Below are 22,164 nucleotides of genomic sequence, written 5' to 3'. Positions count from 1 at the left end.
TCATTATAGCAATGTTCACTATGCATCATGAACTGTGATTATAATGCATTAATAACTGTGTTTATAACATGTTATACATCAATACCAAGAAACTCAGTCCAGTGTGCAGACTCTATCATGACTAAAACAGCTTCCAACTTATAAACCCTCACCCACACCCTCAATAATCCTATAAATATATTTTTAACCACTCATAAATCATTCTTGTCTTGATATAATTGTGTTTAATATAATATTAATTGTAGTCCATTATAATGTATTATAAAAGTGCCAGACTTTTATTGTGGGACTAGATTTTTAATGATAGAGATATACTATTTTAACATATAAATTATAGGCACAGCTTATAATGTATTTTGATCACAGGTCATTATGCCTAACAAACATGGCTATAATGTTTTATGCATTTTTATAAACGTTTATGAATGCATTATAATATGTTATGAATGTGGTTATAGAGTCTTAATAAAGATGACATTCATAGAAAGTGTTACCATTATTTTTTTTTTATCTCTACAGGCATTGTTTTAGCCCTGTTTCTCTCCTCTTCTGAGAGCTTTAGGAGGAATTCTGCTTAGTCACTTATTAAAATAATACAACTGAAAAAATACCAGAGTCCTCCGTAAGTTTCTGTTCCCCAGAGTGTCCACTGATTCTGAGGAACTCCGCCCCCTGAGTTTATCACCTCCAACTCTCTAAAACAGAGCAGACCTCCTCCTTCACTCCACTGCTGGAGAACCTCCAACACCAGAGACCGGTGCGTATGTTCTCTATTTACTATTCTTTACTGTTAAATCCTTTATAAATCTGTCTGAACAAAAGAACTCAACAACAGCTAAACTATCTGCTAAGAAGCATTTAATGTATCTAGAAAAGATTTACTTGAACATACTAGAACAAGATTTTTACTCAAAAAACAGCCTTCAAAAAAAAAATAATAATAATATTTAAATTGAATTTAATTATAAACCTGAAATAATTCTTTATTTATATTCATTAATTTGATTCTTTGATTCTTGATCTTTTTTTTTTTTGAGGTCAGGTGAAGAATTTGCTGTTAAATTTTAGAAATGACTTAAAAATCAGATTCAGATAAAAAACAAATACTGTACTTCATTCATTTTCAGATCCTTAAATTTCTATGTTAGAATTTCCAAGATTTAAAATTATCAGGTTTTTAAACCAGTACAAGGTGGGTTGATCATGATTCTGCATAGATCCTTAGCCTTTTAATAATGACGCATGTAGCGTTGTATTAATAACTTAATACAATTCAAATCCATAAATCCCTATATTTATTGGCGTAACTCATAAATTTAATTGTAACTTTTTTTTTTTTGAAGATGAAAAAGGTGAAAAGCAAACCTTCAAGCCTCCAAGAAACTTTAATCATATGTTTTCTTTTTAATGCTATTAACATTTAAATTAAAATTATCCTCACATTGGAATTTTATTCATATTCAAATTTGTTTGTTTAAATTGTATCTTTTTAACTTTAAACACAAATTGTATTTTATTAAAAAAAAATATATATATATATATATATATATATGAAAGTAATTGATAAATAAATTTTTTAACAGTGCATTTTTTGGTTGCTGTTGAATAAAAAAAATTCTAACCCTAAATAAAACATATCGACCAGATGTTTCACCTGTGGCCTGAAAAATGCTTTAAGATTTAAATGTATACCCTTTTTTACCCATAAAAGTGGGATGATTAATAATAATAATGTATAGAACTGTAATCTTAATAAAAAAAAAACTAACTAACAAAAGCACGTTTTTAAAAGTGTTGTGTGTCACATTATAGTAATTATTTAGTAACATTTGACAGTGTAGTAAAAAGCAACTAAATATCTCAGATGAGATAATTAATAATCCCCTTTTAGAAAAAACAAGTTGTGTAAAAAAAAAAGTGTGTAAGTTCACCTGGACTGCGTGTTTGGATTGTGTAGAGCTTCTGTTTTATGGTTTAATCACATTTTTCCTTTTTAATACTGAAACTTATTAGAAATGTTAAATAAAACCATTGAAACAAGATTATCAGACTGGGATTTGATTATATATTTCAATATTTTTGTTTGTTTAGTCTTTTTAATTTTAAACAGTGTATTTTATGCAGAAATACAAAAATAATGCAAAATATGAAAAAGAAAGAAGAAAAGATTCTCATTAAGGTTATTGGCCTGTACTGTATGAATATTCATGAGCAAGAGCCCAAACCTAGACATCTGATTCAGTGATCTAAAACAGGGCTAAATAGTAACACAACTATAACAGAAATCACAACTAAACAAAAAAAAGTTGTAAGAGGTTGTAAGGAAATAAAAAGTGAAAAAGTTGAAGATCATATCCCTCACTGAAGGATTGTTTCTTTCTTTGTTTTCTTTCTTTTCTCGTTTAAGCATTGTATGTCCGTGCTTCTACTTTTCAGACATGACCCTGAACGAGCTGTCGCAGCTTCGTGACTCTGAGTTCGGGCGTCCCAGTCCACGGCACGGACTCAACCTCCTGTACTGGTTCGCCCAAGATTTCGTCACCTTCAGTGATGGCCTAATGATCCCGAAAGAGAACCCCAGCACCAACGCCTACGGGTTCCATCGGTTCTACAACTTTGACGATGACGATGACGATGACAATGACCATGACCATGTCAATGCCCTCCTGCCCAAGCAGAAACTTCCGTACTATGATGTGGGCAACCTCAACGCCCCCGGAGCAGAAAAGCTGCCCTCGTACGTCAGGAAGAATTACAACCACCGTGTGCCCAAAAGCAACATGGATCGGATCATGGTGCGTCTGAACGGCAACTTCCTGGAGAGGGTCTACATCACCCAACACGTTAACAAGAAATGTTTTGGCCACACCTACCGGATCAGCCAGGGCCTACTCATGAATATCAAGAACATGAGCCTGGAGGAATTCCTCAAGAAGATGCAGCCTCCTCAGATCCAGTATCAGAACCAATCCTACCTACAGGCTGGCTACAGTCAGAGCGCCTACGTCCAGACGGAGCCAAGTAACGACTCTTGGTGTGTCATTCTTTAAGCAGATTCAGAAACGAGGTGGTTTTGATTCGCTCATTTTTATCTTCTCCTTACCTTTGTTAAATAATTCAAATCAGTCATGAAGTCGCTGTGCTTTTTACAATTGTTATTAATCAAATAAACCATTATATTTGTTATTCCACTAAAGCAAAAAAATGAATAAAGCTCTTAATTAATCTTCCTCTGTTTTATGAATGCCTTGTTTTGTCTTCTGACTCTTCTTTTTGCCTCAAGTCTAAGTCTAAGGTATAAAATCCAGGTCCAGAAGGTAAAAAATCCATTCCAGGATTTTGCTTCAACAGCCTGGCTGATCACTGGTGCTTGAACGCTTGTATTTGAATGTATTTGAATGTATTTTTGCATGAACATGACCTGAAACATCAGATTTTCACAGTAAATCATCCTAAAAGTAAAAAAAGAGAACCTAGTTAAATAAACGAGATAAATATATTATACTTCGGGCATTTATTTATCGAGGAAAACATTACATACAGTATGTGAACCTTTACTTCTAGTATCTGGTGTGATTTCCCCTCTTAAGTGCAACTAAATGTTTTCAGTAACTATTGATCTGTCCTGCACACCAGCTTAGAGGAATTTAACCCCTTCGTACAGAACAGCTACAAATCTGGGTTTTTGGTGGGTTTTCTCACATTAACTGTTCTATTCAGGTCCTTTCACAACATTTCCATTCTAGAACTACTTGTGTGCTTTGGGTCGTTGTCTTGTTGCGTGACCCACCTTCCCTTGAGATTCAGTTTATGGACAGATGTCCTGAGATTTTCCTTTAAAATTCTCTCATTTAAATGAGGGCAAGTCTTTCTGGCCCAGATTCAGCAAAATAGAAATAGGTGGACTTGACCCCCTATAAGTGTAATGTGGAGTAACATGTTTAGGTGGTAACGTCACCTTTAGTTTGATTTAACTAATAATAAACAGAATTACAGGAACAAATGTATTTTGTTTATTTTTGATTAACTGTAATTCCACAAAAGTCAGTATAGAGTGGGCTTTAATATATTTTAGCAAATGTGTCTCCCCCCCCCCCCGTCTGTTATCCGTCTGTCCTCAAACCATTCTTTTATACATCTTTAATATTAATCCACATTGTAGAAAATAAGAAAAATAAAGAAAGTAACAGGTCATGAGAACGGTGGTGTCCAAACATTTGACCGCAATGTGAACTAATATGTGTAGATTTAAATTTTTTCAAAGTAGAGTAAGATAATAAAATATATACAAATATATATAAAATAAGATAGAGTAAGATAATAAAATATATACAAAGCACTTCTGATGTTCTAATCTGATATGATCTAATCTGATGAAATGCGGAAAAACCTGAAACAGAAGTGAAACAGCTGTAGCTGTAACTTCAGCAGCCCTCATCCTGATATGGCCGTACAGGTATGTATAGTGCTGTAAAAATAAAAAATAAATAAACTATATTTTTTCATATTAACAAACACATTTTGTATCAGAAAGATAACCTAAGAAAAAACAAAAAGTGTTTTTAAATGATGATTTCACTTATTAAGGGAGAAATCTATTTAAACCAGTCTTGCCAATCAACCCAAACGTTAGCGCTATCTAGCAACAAGTCTTTCACGTCTTTGTGGAGAGATTTTGGTGCATTCTTCTTTACAGAATTGTTTTGATCCAGCCACAACATCTCAATCTTAATCGGGCTACGGCACTCCACAAAAAAAAAGCTTTTTTTTTTTTTCTTCAAGCCATTAAGAGATGGACTTTCTGTTGTGTTTTGGGTCATTGTCCTGCTGCAGAACCCAAGTACGCCTGAGCTTGAGGTCAGAAACTGATTGCTGGACATTCTCCTTCAGGATTTTCTGATAGAGAGCGGAATTCATGGTTCCATCAATGGTTGCAAAAAGTTGTCCAGGTCCTGAAGAAAGAAGAATCTAAAGAAATCTGTAAGGGGTCAAATACTTTTTTTTTTTTACAGCAGTGTTTGTAGTTAGTTCACTTACTGTACTCTTTCAAGTCAAATCAAGTCAAGAGGCTTTTTAATGTCATGAAATCTGAGTACAGGTACACAGAGTAATGAAAGCTGTATTGTATTGTATTGTATTGTATTGTATGTTTTGTTTATTGTGCTCATTGTTGTGGCACCTAATTTGAGTCTGTTGCCCAGGCTTTACTTTCTCTTGTTGTTTCTGTGCAGTAAAACAACAGTGAAGCTGAACTGCCTCAGCCCAGACTCTCGCTGTGTCCCTGAGTGACCCCAGTAAAGCCCCTCCTCTTCAGTCCTGGACTGGGTAAGTTTCGGTTTCCTGCTCTCTGGGCTCTTTCTGAAGAAGCCAGTGGAGAGTCAGCAGCAGATCCAGATGGTAAGACTGGTTTAACAGGACTGAAATCCTCTAGTCTTTACTTTCATCTCTTTTATCTTTCTCTGCTGGATTAAGATCAGTGAAGCTGCAGTTTCAGTAGTTTTAATGTGTGTAACACTGTGTTTTAAGCTGCCTAAAACTTGAACGGAAAGCCCCAAGGCTGTGGTTTTACATATAGCAGGTTTTTAATAGATCAGCCGGCCTATGCCTTGTCCTCCTAATGCGTATTCTAACTTTCCAATACTTTAGATGAGCCTTTGCCAATTAATTGTATTAATTTAAAGTGATCTGACTCCAATTTATAAATATAAAAACTAGGTAAAAAAATTAACAGTTAAATATGACTAAGGAGCTCAATCTAAACACTATTTCCTGTTACCCAAATTAATCCTTAGATCTTATTTGTTCATTTTAAAATACTAATCTTGGGAAAATCACTAGAATGTGCTCGGTGTTCTCATACTATTAGCATAGACTCCATTTAGCTATTTTTCATGTTTTGGCTAATTCTATGCTAAAAACTCATTCCTGTTACTTGTATTCCTGTTACTCAAAACATAAAAAGTAACAGGAGTGAGTTAAATTAACAGGAATAATTGTTTTCTCATTAATCAGTTATTTGAATATGCAGTTGACCATGACCTCATGATCTCTCAAGAAGACAAAAAGTTGCTTTAAAACATGTTTTTTTTAAATGTAACATGAGTTTTGTAACCATCATCAGCTTAGAAACCTTGTAAAAAATTAAGTAAAAAAAAAAAAAAAAAAAAAAAGTAAAGTTTGACCATTACATGTTTTGAATAGTTAAATACATGTTTTTTTTTTTATTCAGAGTTTAAAAATATATAAAAATAAGTTTAATTTGTAAGAGTTACAACAAACAACAGGCCCCCATTCGCTGAAATGGCACTAGTATTAATTTAGCTGAAAACATTAGTTGAGAATCATTTTAATTGATAAACGTCACATGTTTTCAGAAAGTTCCTGGAATGTTATTTCTGTAATGTTACAGGTTAACCTTCCAGGAATCTTTTTAAAACGCTGCTAAACGTTCTTATAGACTTCTCTGTTAGTTGGGATTCTGAAGACATGAGTTGTAGTTCTAACACTGATGAAGTTTTAGTGTTTTTAGAGTTTAATGATCTGAACTATTGCTCTGGATTTGTCCCCCCATCCTGTGGCCATGTCCTCCAGAGTGCAGACCCTGTATGGAATGACCCGGCTGAGAGAGTCAGAGTTAAAGGATAAAATAAAATAAGGATGTACTATAATCAAAACCAAGTTAATTGCAGAATAACTTAAATACTGAATGATTAAATTATTTTATTGCAAAGCTATAGAACATTTAAACTCAGCCGGGTCACTTGTCATCCATTTCGCGCATCAAAGTTTTTTTAGTTCTCTAAACAAACTTTAGTCTAAAAGCAAAGATAAACAGAACTGAGCAAACAATTCAGCATAAAAGCTCAATATTTGGTCTATCACTGTTGTAAAATGAACTAAAGCTGTCCACGGCCACACACAGTTGTTTGATATGTAAAATCCCTTTTAAAACAAGAGATTAGCAGACTCAGTACTGTGTGTTGAATTTGCTTTGAATTTTTATGAGTTTTCAATCACTTTAATAACAATCTTAAAGGACCAATAGAGAATATATTTTCTGTAGTACCTCATAAAATGGTCAGAATGTATCATCAGGTATTATAAAGAGATGTGTTGAGTTTAAGCTCTGGCTTCAGGCAGTATTTTCTGATTTGAAATGTGTGGTACGTCACGCCTCCATATTCACCACCATTCTTCCAGTCCCATTTCCTCACCCTGGATTGCCAGGTGTAGAACAGAGTAGCGGACGAACAGTGTGCCGCAGCCATGGATGCTAAAAGTTGAACACAGGCAGGGTTTTGGGGTTTTTGTGTGGTAGTTTTCTGAAGTGAACTAACGTTGTTCTGGATTTATCCCCCCCTCGCAGCACCGCTGATCATGTCCCCCAAAGTGCAGACCCTGAATGGAATGCCCCAGCTGAGGGAGTCTGGGTTTGGATTGCCTTGGCCCAGACATGGACTCAAGCTGCTGTACTGGTTCTCCACCAGGTGCATCTCCTTTGATGGGAATAATGAAATGGTGTCTCGTTGTAACCCCAGGAGAGGACACTTTGGGTTCCACTACTTTAACAACACTCCCGACCAGGACGGCCTTATCCTGCTGCCTGACGAGGACCTCCCGTACTACATGGTGGGAAACCTTTACTATCCAGGAGCGAACCGGCTGCCCGAGTACGTCCGTGAGGACAGAGCTCTTAACAATGGTAACAAAGACCGCATCATCATCAGCCTGGACGACGAGATGGTCGACAGGGTTTACGTAACTTCACACATCGACGACTCAGAGTTCGACATCGACAGCACCTTCCGCATCAGCAGGGGCCTCCTCACCAGCATCAGACGCCATCAGGACGTAGACGACTTCCTGAGCGAGATGGACTTCCACAGACGACCTGCTCACCCCGTTCAACACGTTCACGTAGAGGTTGCTCCCATCCGGATCAGAGCAGCTGCTGCTCAGGTTAACAGGAGCCCGGGATTCTGGGAGACTTACTGTACAATCCTTTAATACGTCGATACTTTACGTTTCTCTATCGAACTTTTACTTCAATTTTTGTTAACAGTATTTTTTTTTGTTTTTCTCTTGGAGTTCTCATAAAATCCAGCAATCAGTATTATAATGTTGTAATTTTTGGCCTCCTTCAGGCCCTGTCTTAATGTTTTTTTTTTGTTTTGTTTTTTTTTAACGTTGATTGTCTACATAGGTTGTACAATGAAACTGAAACAGCTGGTTTTAGAGCACAATAATTTATTGAGGTGACGGACAGTTCTGGTGGAAACAGGAGAGTTGAGGTGCACATTGAATTCTGCGTGATTTGATCAGCTGTGGTTTTATGTTTTTTTGGATTCAATCTGGGTTAGCACCGGAACATCCCTTTCAGACAGCTTCCTCTTACAGCGTCCACAGTTAATCCTGTTGGATGTGGTTGGTCCTTCTTGGTGGTATCTCGCTGACATTACCCTGGATACTGTGGCTCTTAATGCATCACAAAGACTTGCTGTCTTGGTCACAGATGCTCCAGGAAGACGTGCACCAACAATTTGTCCTCTTTTGAACTCTGGTATGTCTCCCGTAATGTTGTGTGCATTGCAATATTTAGAGCAGAACTGTGCTCTTACCCTGCTAATTGAACTTTCACACTCTTACTGCTCTTACTGGTGCAATGTGCAATTAATGAAGATTGAACACCAGGCTGCTCCAATTTAGCCATGAAACCTCCCACACTAAAATAACAGGTGTTTCAGTTTCACTGTCCGACCTCTGTATTACTATATGTACATCATTAAGTCGCTTGGGACAAAAGTGTCTCCCAAATGTAATGTGATGTAATCACTAGTGAAAAAAAGTAGATTAAAGTATACTAAGCATTATTATGCTGTAGTGCACTAAATCTTCTTGTAGCCACATTATTATTAATCAGTTTATTTAAAAAGTGCTAAAATGGAACAACTATTTTTGTACTTATAAAAATAGTACAAAAGTCTTACTTAAATTGTTCTAAGTGTACTTAACTATACTAAAATGGAACAATATAAAATGGAAAATATACTTTTAAAGTAACACTTAAACATTTAAACTGTTTAATGAATATACAAAAACAAATGTACTAAGAATTGATGTTAAATATATGTGATTTAGACATTAGTGTACAAATATGCTTCTTGTTCTTTTTTTTAAGTAGCACATTTCTAGTATAGAATATACTTTGGTGGGTACAAAAGTATATTTTAATATACTGTACTACAATGTGTAGCGTGTTACAAATTTACTTTAAAATGTTTAAATTAGTAGTAGTAATAATTTAATTTACTTTCTAAAAAGTTACATGATACATTAAACTTTAAGTGAACTTCTGTAACAGATGTTTTTTTACACATTTTGCTAAAATGTACAAAAGTATATTTGGTAATAAGTATTTTAGAAGTATATTGAATTACATTGAGCTAAACTACAAGTGTACTTTATAGTACTATATTTATTTAAATGCGCTATATTTTACTTTTCAAGAAGTACGAGCAAAGTTCACGTTCAAATATTTTATGAAAGCATAATATTAATGTACTTTTAATCTATTTTAAGTAAGTATATACGTTGGTTTATAGTATATATTTACAGCATACTTAAACATTTCTCAACATGTTTGAAGTACAATTAAGTACATTTGTTTTTCACCAGGAATGGAATGGAATGTAATTTTAGAATAATTCAGTTCAAGTAAAGAAAATCCCAGGTTAAGTCACACTATTTTAATAATGACAATGTCTTTTAAATTTTTTTCCTGAGTATATTTTGTAATTGTGATGTAATTGTAATGTGTATCCAGTTTATAACATTTTCTAAATGATTTGTGAGATATTGAACAGACTTTAAACTGAAATGTCCAATAAACAGTTTTTGAAACCTTCTGAACAATTTGTATGTAGTTAATGTACCAATAACTATATAGTCATGTATACTGTGTGTGTGTGTGTGTGTATTTGTGTTTGAGTGTGTGTGTGTGTGTGTGTGTGTGTGTGACACAGGTGAACCTTAAAGATGGTAAAGTAGGTGTTTCTATTAAAGTGGCCAGTGAGGAAAAGCGCATAGTTAAAAAAAAAAAGTGTTCTGATTATTTATTTATTTATTTAAGTGTTTATTGAAAAGTAAACAAATTACCCCTTTACAGATTCTTCACATCAGTAAGTATTGTTGACAAGATACAAAATAAAAGTCTAATATCCAGTCTTGTATGCATAGATGTACACATGCATAGATACTCATACACACACACACCCACATATAAATACATATACACACACACAGTCACACACACACACACACACACACACATATATATACACATATATAAATATATACATATACAGCTCTGGAAAAAAATAAACCACTTCAGTTTATGTTTTAATAAAAGGAATATTGTTGTTTTATTCTATAAACTACAGACATCATTTCGCCCAAATTCTAAATAAAATATCGTCATTTAGAGCATTTATTTGCAGAAAATGAGAAATGGCTGAAATAACAAAAAAAGATGCAGAAAAGCTTTCAGACCTCAAATAATGCAAATAAAACAAGTTCATATTCATAAAGTTTTAAGATTTCAGAAATCAATATTTGGAGGAATAATCCTGGTTTTTAATCGCAGTATTTCATGCATCTTGGCATCATGTTCTCCTCCACCAGTCTTACACACTGCTTTTGGATAACATAATTTCACTCCTGGTGCAAAAATTCAAGCAGTTCAGTTTGGTGGTTTGATGGCTTGTGATCATCCATCTTCCTCTTGATTGTATTCCAGAGGTTTTCAATGTGGGCGGGCAGCGTTTTTTTTTGTTTGTTTGTTTTTTTGTTTTTGTTTCCTCTTGGACAGGATGCGTTCAGGAGCACCGTGGCTCCCATCAAAATTCATTTCTCCTCTGACTCTAAAGTATATCCATGTCTGGTAAAAGTGAAAAACAATGAAAGTCTTGCACGCTGTACAGTTTATAATAGTGATTTTTTAGTGTCCAAGTCCAGGTCTAGGGGATGTCTGAAGTTGGGTGTTTGTAATAAATTAGCTGGTAAGTACAGAGTTGAGAATATGTAGTGAAGATAGATAACATTGTAAACCTGGTTTTGATGTTTGAACTTTGCTTCATTAATTCTACTTCCTGTTCCTCTGTGCTGCTCTGTTGTGCTTAAGTTTCTGTTTCTCAGACTTTGGTCAGATCTGTTTTCAGTCTCGTCCGGCGCCCACACACTCCCTCTCTCTGAGTAAACCAGTACGGTACAGTATGAGTTTATCTTCTGACTCCTACTATAAACGATAAGAAGTGCTTTATTCTCTGTATTTTAATTATTAAATTATTACATTTATAAACAGTGTGACTTTTCCCTATTTTACATTCAGACCCATTCAGGCCAGACCCATGTTGTAATCAGGTCACAATGGCAATTGTATTGTAACAATAAAGGATATATGTTTTTTTTGGTTTAGATTAACACAGTGGTTTATTTTAATGTTTAAATAGCACAAGGTACAGTGGGTGCTTCTAATAAAGTGGCAAATGAGAGGTTCAAATACCTTATTATATTGTTGTAAGAACATGATCAGATGATTTAATGATTTGATGGACGTCTTTGTTGGAGGTTGAAGAGTTTAACCGTCTAACTGGATACCCCTCTCAAGAGTTAATCACTCTCAAATCTGGACTAAGTATGTAATATTGTTGTAAGAACAATTTCAGATGATTTAATGGCTTTAAAACTTGTTATTATTGGGGTCTGTTTTGATGGACGTCTTTATAGCAGGTTTGAATAAAAAAATATATATATATATAGATCTTCTCTTTTGTGTTTGATTTGTTCTTAGAGCTGAACTATGGTGAGAAAGGAGACCCTCAACACCTTACCGGATCTTGTGGACTCTGGGTTTGGGCGGCCGTCCCCCCGTCACGGACTCAACCTCCTGTACTGGTTTGTGACCCACTGTTTGCATTTTAGCTTCAATAACGAGATAACCGTTCTCTGCAGCCCGTTTAGAGGAGATTACGGCTTCAGACTTTTTCACAATAAAGAAAAGATTCTTCCTGTTACCAACATGCGCTACTATGAAGTTGGCAACCTGAACCATTATGAAGCCAAAGACCTGCCTGATTACGTGAGGAGAGAATACACCGGTAACCTGGACGACAGCAACACCGACCGTATCATCATCTGCATCACCCGCTTCAGTCTGGAGAGCCTCTACGTCACACGACACAAAGACCAGTGGACCTTCAACCCAAACCAAACCTTCTGCATCAGCCCAGAACTACTGAAAACCATCAGTGATGTGGAGAAAGAAGATTTCCTCAGACAAACAACCTCCCGTTACATCACCATTCCTGAGAGCACCCGACATGCGTCCATGCAGGACCACCAGCCATCCCAAAACCCCTGTGTGAAATGCTGTAGCCGCTGGCGTTACTGCATCGCAGTGTTCATTCCAATAATCGTGCTTTTTGTAATCGTCTTCCTACTTATAAAATATCTGAAATAGAAACAGAACAAACTTCAAGCCTTAACTTAGTGCTGTTATTGATTATCTGCCCGAGGTCTAAAGCCCGACATCTGTATCTGCTTGTTTTAATCACCACATTTAACAATAAAAATAACTTTAAAATCATGAGTTTTTTTCATTTTTTTGTTTGTTTTCAAGCTACGAGTGACCTTTTTAGATCTGCATAAAATAAACAACAAGCAACAAAAATATAAAGTTATCACATTAGTATGAAAATAAAATCTTATTGAAATGTAATTGATAAGCTGCTGAAGCCTACCAGATCAGGGCGTCCCTCACTATCTTTAATAAACTCCTGAAGACAGAGCTCTTCAAAGAGCACCTACTCTCCTAACACCTCTAACTAACTACCTTCTACTACCAGATCAGGAGAATCTCTCACTATCTTTAATAAACTCCTGAAGACAGAGCTCTTCAAAGAGCATTTACTCTCCTAACACCTCTAACTAACTACCTTCTACTACCAGATCAGGAGCATCTCTCACTATCTTTAATAAACTCCTGAAGACAGAGCTCTTCAAAGAGCACTAGACTCTGCATAGCCTGCCTCCTGGCGCTGGCTGCTGCGCTTTGTGGAGTCTATGTATATATGTCTGTCATTATCAGTTCAGTAATGGCGGTGCTCTGAGTTGAAGCTAGTGTTATGGGATGTAAACAGTGGGTTTTAATAAGCTTCTTGTGCACTTTTTAGGTTATTAATGCCTCATTTAAATGGCAGGGCTCTCCAGAATCTAGCAAGGAGGTGTGGAGCTATTTTGAGCTGGAAATAATGATTTATCAGGGTAAATTAAGCCCCGTATCTCCCAGTCTGAAGGGTGTTTTGGACAAACTGTTAAAATGTCTGGATCTCGGAATGCTGTGGGAGAACGGAGGTGTGCTATTCATCAAAGGTAAGAACTTTTATCATGTATTTATCATTACTACAACAAAAGTCCATTTTACACCAAAGTTCTCCTTTAATGTAAGGGAGTTTTTCCTCTGCGACTGTTTTCTCCACAATAATTGGCATCACTGTGGCGCTTGCTGCTCATAAGAGGCGTGGAGCTGTTTTTCCATGTAAAGCATAGAAAAAAAAAGCGCTATAGAAATAAAATTTAATTGAATTAAATGAATCTGCTGGCAGTGTCTCGGGGTGTTTTCTCTGTGTTTCTCTTTTATATTTCTTTTTTTTAATCTTACTCTCTGCCTCTTCAGGTAGCTGATGATGATGGAGCTGATGCTGGTTCAGTATTGGAGGATTTGTGCTTCTAATAGAAGAGACTGTATTACTGAGAGACAGGTAACAGTCTTTAAAAATGTCTTTATAGGGAAAAAAATAAGCTTATACCTTTTTTCTTTATTCAGGACAGTCTAGTCAGGTGTTTTCCTGTGTTTTAATCTCTCAGATTAAACTTCTTTTTTTTTTTTGACATTTAAATGTGTTATTTAACACTGTATCCTATAATTTACTTATATTTATATTTTCCTAGTTATAATACATTGAAATACATTTTAACTGTTATATCAATGTAAGTTAATACCTAAATATATTTTAAAACTTTTTACCATTGTAGTTAGTAATTTAATTTATTCTCTAAAAAGTTACATGATGCCCAAGTTACATTTAGAAGTATATTGAATTACAATAAGCTAAAAGTGTATTTCATATGAATTAGTTTATTTTTGATAATTGTCCTTTCAGACATTTGATGAAAGCATAATATTAATGTACTTTTTCTATATTTTAAGTACATAAATCTGTTATATGCATATTATATGTATATTTACAGCATACAACATTTCTCAATATGTTTAAATGTACAATTTTTATATATATTTATATATATATATATATATATATATATATATATATATATATATATATATATATATATACATCTACAGTGAAGCCCAAAATTATTCATACCCCTGGCAAATTTTGACTTGAAGTTACTTTTACTCAACCAGCAATTTTATTTTTGACTGGAAACGACACAGGCATCTCCCAGGAGATATTACAATTATGTACAAGAGGCATCATTGTGGAAAAAAATATTTCTCAGCCTTTATTCACATTTGAACAAAAAGTGGCATGTCCAAAATTATTAATTATTAAGTTTTCGGGCAAAAATAAAATTGCTGGTTGAGTAAAAGTAACTTCAAGTCAAAATTTGCCAGGGGTATGAATAATTTTGGGCTCCACTGTATATATATATATATATATATATATATATATATATATATATATATATATATATATATATATATATATATATATATATTATATATAATTGTACATTTAGACATACTGAGAAATGTATATATATATATATATATATATATATATTTATTATTAGGCAGGACAGTCTATTCAGGTGTTTTTCTGTGATTTAATCTCTCAGATTCGTCTCCTGGTCTCTGGCTGTTATTCAGTCTCCTGTTGTTTAGAATAGACTGAGGGGTCTGAGATCAGAGTTATAAACTTGATGGATCCTAAAATTGTTCTAAATATACCTGAAGTACTTTAATTATGTTTTTTTCTATTGATTACTGCTGTATGTAACCAAAAAAATCTACAAAAAATAGTTTAAAGCTGTGGTTATGTTTTTTTTTGTTTTTGTTGTTTTTTGTTGATTTTTAAATCGCTCTCTCTCTCTCAGTCTCTCACTCTGCAGCTTCAGACAGAGCTGGAAGATACACCTGCCACAGATCACAGGTACAGTTATTTTCTCTCATTTTTTTATCCTTAAGATTTCTAAATTTAATCAAATGTTTGTTCAGACTGATTTGTTTATCAAATCAGATCTGATTTGCTTTTTTTGGACCTACTCTGGTAAAAAAAAAAAAAAGTGAACTACTGTAACAGCTGTTTTAACACACTTTTCCTAAAAATGTACAAAAGTATATTTGTAAATAAGTATTTTAGAAGTGTATTGAATTACATTAAACTAAAACTTTACTTCATAGTAGTCTATTTATTTAAAATACACTGTATTGTACTTTTTAAAAAGAATAATAAGTTTATTTTAACAATCTGTTAGTGTATTTAAAGAATAATTTTATTTTTATTTAGTAGATTAACTAGTGTTTTCTTGTGGCCACATTATTATTAATCAGTATATTTAAAGAGTGATAAAATTGTGCTAAGTGTACTTAACTGTACTAAATTTTAACTATTTTAAATAAACTTAAGTAATGTTTAAATATTTAAACTACTTCATGTACATAACCCTGTATGTATTTTAAATATGCTTACAGTAAAATTATAATACATTTAATGAGTATTACAACAGTATCACTATTTATATATATATAAATATATATATATATATAAAACTATATATATATATATATAATTAACTATATATATTTTATTCTTGAGGCAGGACAGTCTATTCAGGTGTTTTTCTGTGATTTAATCTCTCAGATTCGTCTCCTGATCTCTGGCTGTTATTCAGTCTCCTGTTGTTTAGAATAGACTGAGGGGTCTGAGATCAGAGTTATAAACTTGATGGATCCTAAAATTGTTCTAAATATACCTGAAGTACTTTAATTATGTTTTTTTCTATTGATTACTGCTGTATGTAACCAAAAAAATCTACAGAAAATAGTTTAAAGCTGTGGCTGTTTTTTTATGTTTTTGTTGTTTTTTGTTGATTTTTAAATCGCTCTCTCTCTCTCTCAGTCTCTCACTCTGCAGCTTCAGACAGAGCTGGAAGATACACCTGCCACAGATCACAGGTACAGTTATTTTCTCTCATTTTTTTATCCTTAAGATTTCTAAATTTAATCAAATGTTTGTTCAGACTTATTTGTTTCTCAAATCAGATCTGATTTGCTTTTTTTTTATCTACTTTGGTAAAAAAAAGTGAACTACTGTAACAGCTGTTTTAACACACTTTTCCTAAAAATGTACAAAAGTATATTTGTAAATAAGTATTTTAGAAGTGTATTGTACTTAAGTAACTTAAGTAATGTTTAAACATTTAAACTACTTCATGTATATAACCCTGTATGTATTTTAAATATGCTTACAGTAAAATTATAATACATTTAATGAGTATTACAACAGTATCACTATTATACACCAGGTATATTAGAAAGCTACTCAGAATTGATTTCTGTCTTTTGTAAGCAGCACACTTCTAGTTTACTTCATTTGGTATAAAAATATATTTTAATACACTGTACTACACTTTTTAGTGTTACACATTTACTTGATTAATTTTTTTTATTTTTTTTATTTTTTATTGGTTGTAGTAATTTAATTTACCTTCTACTGTAAGTTAATAGATGTTTTTAACATACTTAACATCCTAAAAATGTACAAAAGTATATTTAAAAATAAGTATTTTAGAAGTATACTGAATTTTATTAAACTAAAAGTGAACTTCATAGTAGACTATTTATTTAAAATACACTGTATTGTACTTTTTAAAAAGCATGACCAAAGTTTCCTTTTTAAATATTTGATGAAGCATAATATTAATGTGATTTAAATATATTTTAGGTACGAACACAAATCTAGACATTTCTCAATATGTTTTAAGTATAATTAACTATATATTTATATATATATTATAATTTATTCTTGAGGGAGGTCAGTCTATTCAGGTGTTTTTCTGTGATTTAATCTCTCAGATTCGTCTCCTGATCTCTGGCTGTTATTCAGTCTCCTGTTGTTTAGAATAGACTGAGGGGTCTGAGATCAGAGTTATAAACTTGATGGATCCTTAAATTAGTTCTAAATATACCTGAAGTACTTTAATTATGTTTTTTTCTATTGATTACTGCTGTATGTAACCAAAAAAATCTACAAAAAATTTCTCCCCGTCTCAGGCGACCAGCTCTCTCTGCAGCTTCAGTAAACAGAGCTGCACAGATCACAGGTACAGTCCTTTTCTCTGGTTCATATTTGACTTAATTTAGACTTAATTAGATTTAATTTAGATTTCTAAATTTAGAACTTAGAACTCTGGGCTGTTTTGGGGTGTTTTTGGTCAGTTTCTCTTTCAGGTCTTATAACACAGTAATTATATCAGACAGACACATGCCCTGATCTCTTTTACTCCAGAAGACATACGGCTGCTCAAAAATATCATCATTTAAAATGTAAAAGGAAGCAGAATTGTTATATTGTATAGCTGTTCATGTTTTGGTCAAAAGCACCTGTTTTTACTTATTTATGGACGTATAGACTTCAAATATGTTTACACCTAAGATATCTTTTTTTTTCTATTAAATGGTTTATTACTTTGAAAAAACAATTTTATTCTGATAATCACACCTCTAGAATACATGTAGATAAAAAAAATAACAGAACTGATTTACTATACAAGATCTTTATTTTCAGCTGCTTAAAATAACAACAAATATTATAATAAAGAGTTGTTCCACTAAATTATGAGAAAAACACTTTTATTTAGGACACACAATGAAAACGATATACAAAAAATGTTTGGTCTAAATAAATAATGTTTAGTGCAAAATAAGTACTTAGTAAAATGTAAGTAAAATAAAATAAAAACTCTATAAAATAGTAGTGCCTGCGCCATACCTAGCTTTTTCTGTGGACACTAGTGTGCCATTTGCTGATATTATTTGGTTTGAAACATCATATAAATATGTTCAAAGCAAATTGCATGTATTTTTTAGTTTTGGTGAATTTACTCAGAGGCCCGAGAGTAAATATAGATACAACTGATTATGTGTTTTGAGCAAATAAATAGTTATAATGGAATAATAAAACAAGGAACTTTGAAGGAGCTTTTTCAGGGATTTACAGGATAGAGAAGCTACATGATCACATTAATGCAAAAATGATCCGCATTCATTTTCTATTTTATATATTTTCTATTCTACTTTATGTATGAGTGTTTCTATGATTTAAATATATTTTAGGTAAGAACATAAATTTAGACATTTCTCAATATGTTTAATAAAGTATAATTTACTATATATATTTTATTCTTGAGGGAGGACAGTCTATTCAGGTGTTTTTCTGTGATTTAATCTCTCAGATTCGTCTCCTGATCTCTGGCTGTTATTCAGTCTCCTGTTGTTTAGAATAGACTGAGGGGTCTGAGATCAGATTTATAAACGTGATGGATCCTAAATTAGTACTTTAATTATGTTTTTTTTTTTTTTTTTTTTTTTTTTGATTACTGCTGAATGTAACCAAAAAAATCTACAAAAAATAAAAAATCTTTTCTAATTTCTCCCCGTCTCAGGTGACCAGCTCTCTCTGCAGCTTCAGTAAACAGAGCTGGAAGTGGAGATACACCTGCACAGATCACAGGTACAGTCCTTTTCTCTGGTTCATATTTGACTTAATTTAGACTTAATTAGATTTAATTTAGATCTCTAAATTTAACCCTTAGAACTCTGGGCTGTTTTGGGGTGTTTTTGGTCAGTTTCTCTTTCAGGTCTAAATAGTTATAATGGAATAATAAAACAAGGAACTTTGAAGGAGCTTTTTCAGGGATTTACAGGATAGAGAAGCTACATGATCACATTAATGCACAAAATGGGTCAAAAATGACCCGTATTCATTTTCTATTTTATATATTTTCTATTCTACTTTATGTATGAGTGTTTCTATGATATACATTAGCAATAAATAAATTCAGTCATTCAGAATTTAAGGTAGTCCTCAATTCACTAGTTTTTGATCATCATACATCCTTATTTTATTTTTACCTTTCTTACTTTTTAAATTTATTGACCCACTTTTTGAATGGGTCATTTTTGACCCATGTTGCGCATTAGAGGGGTATTATTCAAAAAGCTAAAAAGGATAAAATAAAACAAGGATGGACTATAATCAAAAACAAGTTAATTGATAAATACCTTAAATACAGAATGATTAAATTATTTTATTGCAAAGATATAGAAAACCAAAACTCAGCCAGGTCATTTTTCACCCATTTTGCTCATCAAAAGTTTAACTCTCTAAACAAACTTTTGTGCAAAAGCAAGGATTAACAGAACTGACAGCAAATAATTAAGATATTTTAACCAATTCAGCATAAAAGCTCAATATTTGGTCTATCAATATTGCCAAATTAAGTAAAGCTCTCAACAGCCACACACAAGAGCTTGATATGTAAATACAAAACAAGGGATTACCAGACTTAGTAAGGTATGTTGAATTTGCTACGCATTTTTTATTTTAATAACGATCTTAAAGGACCAATAAGGATTCTACTGTATTTTCTGTAGTACCTCATAAAATGCTCAGACTGTATCATCAGGTATTATAAAGAGATGTGTTGAGTTTGAGCTCTGGCTTCAGGCAGTATTTTCTTATATGAACTGTCTGCTCTCACCACCCATTTCCTCATCCTGGGTTGCCAGGTGTAGAACACAGTAGCGGACGAACAGTGTGCTGCAACCACGGATTCTGAATGAAAACTGTGTTATAGTTGAACACAGGCAGGGTTTTGGGGTTTTTGTGTGGTAGTTTATTGAAGTGAACTAATGTTGTTCTGGATTTGTCCCCTCGCAGCACAGCTGATCATGTCCTCCGGATTGCAGACCCTGAATGAAATGACTCAGCTAAGGGAGACTGGGTTTGGAATGCCTTGGCCCAGACATGGACTCAAGCTCCTGTACTGGTTCTCCACCAGGTGCATCTCCTTTGATGGGAACAATGAAATGGTGTCTCGCTGTGACCCCAGGAGAGGACACTTCGGGTTCCATCGCTTCATAAACAGACCAATCGAGGAAGGCGTTACGCTGCTGCCTGTGGAGGAGCTCCAGTACTACGTTTTGGGAAACGTTAATTTTCCAAAAGCGGACCAGCTGCCCGAGTACGTCCGTAAGAACAGAGCTCTTAAAGGTAGTAATAAAGACCGCATCATCATCAGCCTGGACGCCCAGAAGATCCGCAAGGTCTACATAACCACACACATCGACAACAAGGAATTTGACATCAACAACACCTTCCTCATCAGCAGAGACCTGCTCACCAACATCAGCCTCCATCAGGACGTAGAAGACTTCCTGTGCGAGATGGACTACTCCAGTGCATCAGATCTGAAGGGTGGAGGTGAATCTTCCCCCACAAGAAGCTCGGACACCAGTCCAGAACCAGAATTAACTCCTCCCCCTGAGAACAGAAGCACTGAAGCTCAGAATACCATCTCACCCAGGACTCCAGGACCCTGGAAGTGCGCCTGCACAATCCTTTAAAGCTCAGGACACAGAAATATGAGGGATCAGATAAAAAAGGTGCTCCTTCTGAACTGTGTTTCAGCTAAAAAATAATTAAAGCTGAAATGGTAATCTTTTGCCTCATATTTATGTTTTAACGTCGAAACCAAGGGATTTCAGTTTACAGCAGAAATAATAGGATTGGCCTCACTGTCCCAGCGCATGTGTGGAGTTGGAATGTGGACATCATATCTGTATGGACATCAGTATTTGTAAAAGATCAGAAAAAAAACTATTAACTTGCCTTGACCCGTATACGGGCTAAAAGTGTAGGTGATACAAAACCCTTTTTCACTGCAGTCAAATAACGGTACCACTTTCAAATAAGACTACCTTTATAAAGCGTTTATAAATGGTTTACAATTAGTTTATTAACGGTTACTAATGAGGTTGTAAAAGCCTTAAAAATCATTAATAATCAGTTATAACACAAACATAGAAAGGGAAACATTGACCTGTTGTTTGCCAAATAGGAACCCACAGCCTTCTGTATTGTTACCCTTTCTAATCATGTGTTATAACTTTATAACTTATTAATGTGATTATTAATGATTTTTAAGGCATTTACCACCTAAATAGTAACTATTAATAAACTAATTGTAAACTATTTATAAACTCTTTATAAAGGTAGTCTTATTTTAAAGTGTTACCATAATAACTTATTTACATTCTGAAAAACTGAGGGCTTTAAATCTCTCTAAATTCACTTAATAATTCCAGATCAGAAACAGAAATTAACCCAAATTCTGCATGTTTAAAAATAGACGTAAAAACTAGAAAAACATAATGAAACTAAAGGTTTGGAGGACATGAACTGTTTGATCTGTATTCAGGAAAAATACTGATTTTAAAATGAAGTTCAGGAAAGAGTCAATTTTATGTTTTTTCTTTTATTATATTTTGACATTAGTAGATTTACTTAAATGTTTTTAAAATATTTTCTATTACAAGTACAATGATGTTTTTTAGTAATGTTCCTTATCAAATATGAAAGCTTTTTTATGTGATGCTTGATTAGAAATCCTCAAGATTTATTGGTGTGATGTCAGACGGACAAGCTGTGAAATTTATTGAGTATTACAAATGTATTGCTATTATACACAGAGTATATTAGAAATGTACTAAGAATTGACGTTAAATATATGTGATATATTTATTTTATAAAAATATGTTTTAATATACTGTACTACAATTTTTAACGTGTGACAAATGTACTTTTTTTATTATTTGACCTTTAAATGTTATTTAACACTGTATCCTATAATTTATTTTTATTTATATTTTTCTAATAATAATTACAGAGCATTGAAATACATTTTAACTGTTATATTAATGTAATATCTAAATATATATATAAATATAGTACATAAACCTGTTAATATATTCCATCTCCTATGATGGAAACAATTAAATGTTTAGCAATTGTACAGGTA

At 33.4% G+C, this 22,164-nt stretch overlaps 3 protein-coding genes across 6 annotated transcripts; all 3 read left to right on the top strand.

Annotated features, from left to right (window-relative positions):
* Positions 1-543: 543 nt before the first annotated feature.
* Positions 544-3,230, top strand: LOC103044655 (uncharacterized). The gene is made up of 2 exons (XM_007232731.3): positions 544-757; positions 2,437-3,230. The coding sequence occupies exon 2, from the start codon at positions 2,439-2,441 to the stop codon at positions 3,048-3,050; it is 612 nt and encodes a 203-aa protein (XP_007232793.3). The 5' UTR covers positions 544-757; positions 2,437-2,438; the 3' UTR covers positions 3,051-3,230.
* A 1,990-nt stretch (positions 3,231-5,220) lies between these two features.
* Positions 5,221-20,803, top strand: LOC103027522 (uncharacterized). Of its 3 annotated transcripts, XM_049472275.1 has the most exons (5): positions 14,999-15,233; positions 16,203-16,258; positions 17,357-17,406; positions 18,748-18,815; positions 20,025-20,803. In XM_049472275.1, exon 5 carries the CDS (start codon positions 20,036-20,038, stop codon positions 20,708-20,710), a length of 675 nt encoding a protein of 224 aa, XP_049328232.1. In that variant the 5' UTR covers positions 14,999-15,233; positions 16,203-16,258; positions 17,357-17,406; positions 18,748-18,815; positions 20,025-20,035; the 3' UTR covers positions 20,711-20,803. The 3 variants fall into 3 exon arrangements, with proteins under 3 accessions (XP_049328234.1, XP_049328232.1, XP_049328233.1); XM_049472276.1 differs by lacking the exon at positions 16,203-16,258; XM_049472277.1 differs by lacking the exons at positions 14,999-15,233; positions 16,203-16,258; positions 17,357-17,406; positions 18,748-18,815 and adding exons at positions 5,221-5,397; positions 7,367-7,487 and having other exon boundaries at positions 20,146-20,803.
* Positions 11,008-12,643, top strand: LOC103044060 (uncharacterized). Of its 2 annotated transcripts, none has more exons than XM_022681576.2 (2): positions 11,008-11,258; positions 11,849-12,643. In XM_022681576.2, exon 2 carries the CDS (start codon positions 11,858-11,860, stop codon positions 12,515-12,517), a length of 660 nt encoding a protein of 219 aa, XP_022537297.2. In that variant the 5' UTR covers positions 11,008-11,258; positions 11,849-11,857; the 3' UTR covers positions 12,518-12,643. The 2 variants fall into 2 exon arrangements, with proteins under 2 accessions (XP_022537297.2, XP_007232791.3); XM_007232729.4 differs by having other exon boundaries at positions 11,008-11,263.
* Positions 20,804-22,164: the final 1,361 nt, after the last annotated feature.

The sequence above is a fragment of the Astyanax mexicanus genome, chromosome 25 (assembly GCF_023375975.1).
Source record: "Astyanax mexicanus isolate ESR-SI-001 chromosome 25, AstMex3_surface, whole genome shotgun sequence".
NCBI lineage: Eukaryota > Metazoa > Chordata > Actinopteri > Characiformes > Acestrorhamphidae > Astyanax > Astyanax mexicanus.
Note: the sequence above shows the minus strand (reverse complement) of the source record. Positions and strands in the feature narration are given on the sequence as shown.

Bases quoted from the DNA above. Each gene is read 5' to 3' on its own strand.
- LOC103044655 (XM_007232731.3), top strand. From the start codon at position 2,439: ATGACCCTGAACGAGCTGTCGCAGCTTCGTGACTCTGAGTTCGGGCGT.
- LOC103027522 (XM_049472277.1), top strand. From the start codon at position 7,378: ATGTCCCCCAAAGTGCAGACCCTGAATGGAATGCCCCAGCTGAGGGAG. The intron at 7,488-20,145 runs GTGCATCTCCTT...GTTCTCCACCAG, and splicing joins CTGTACTGGTTCTCCACCAG to GTGCATCTCCTTTGATGGGA.
- LOC103044060 (XM_022681576.2), top strand. From the start codon at position 11,858: ATGGTGAGAAAGGAGACCCTCAACACCTTACCGGATCTTGTGGACTCT.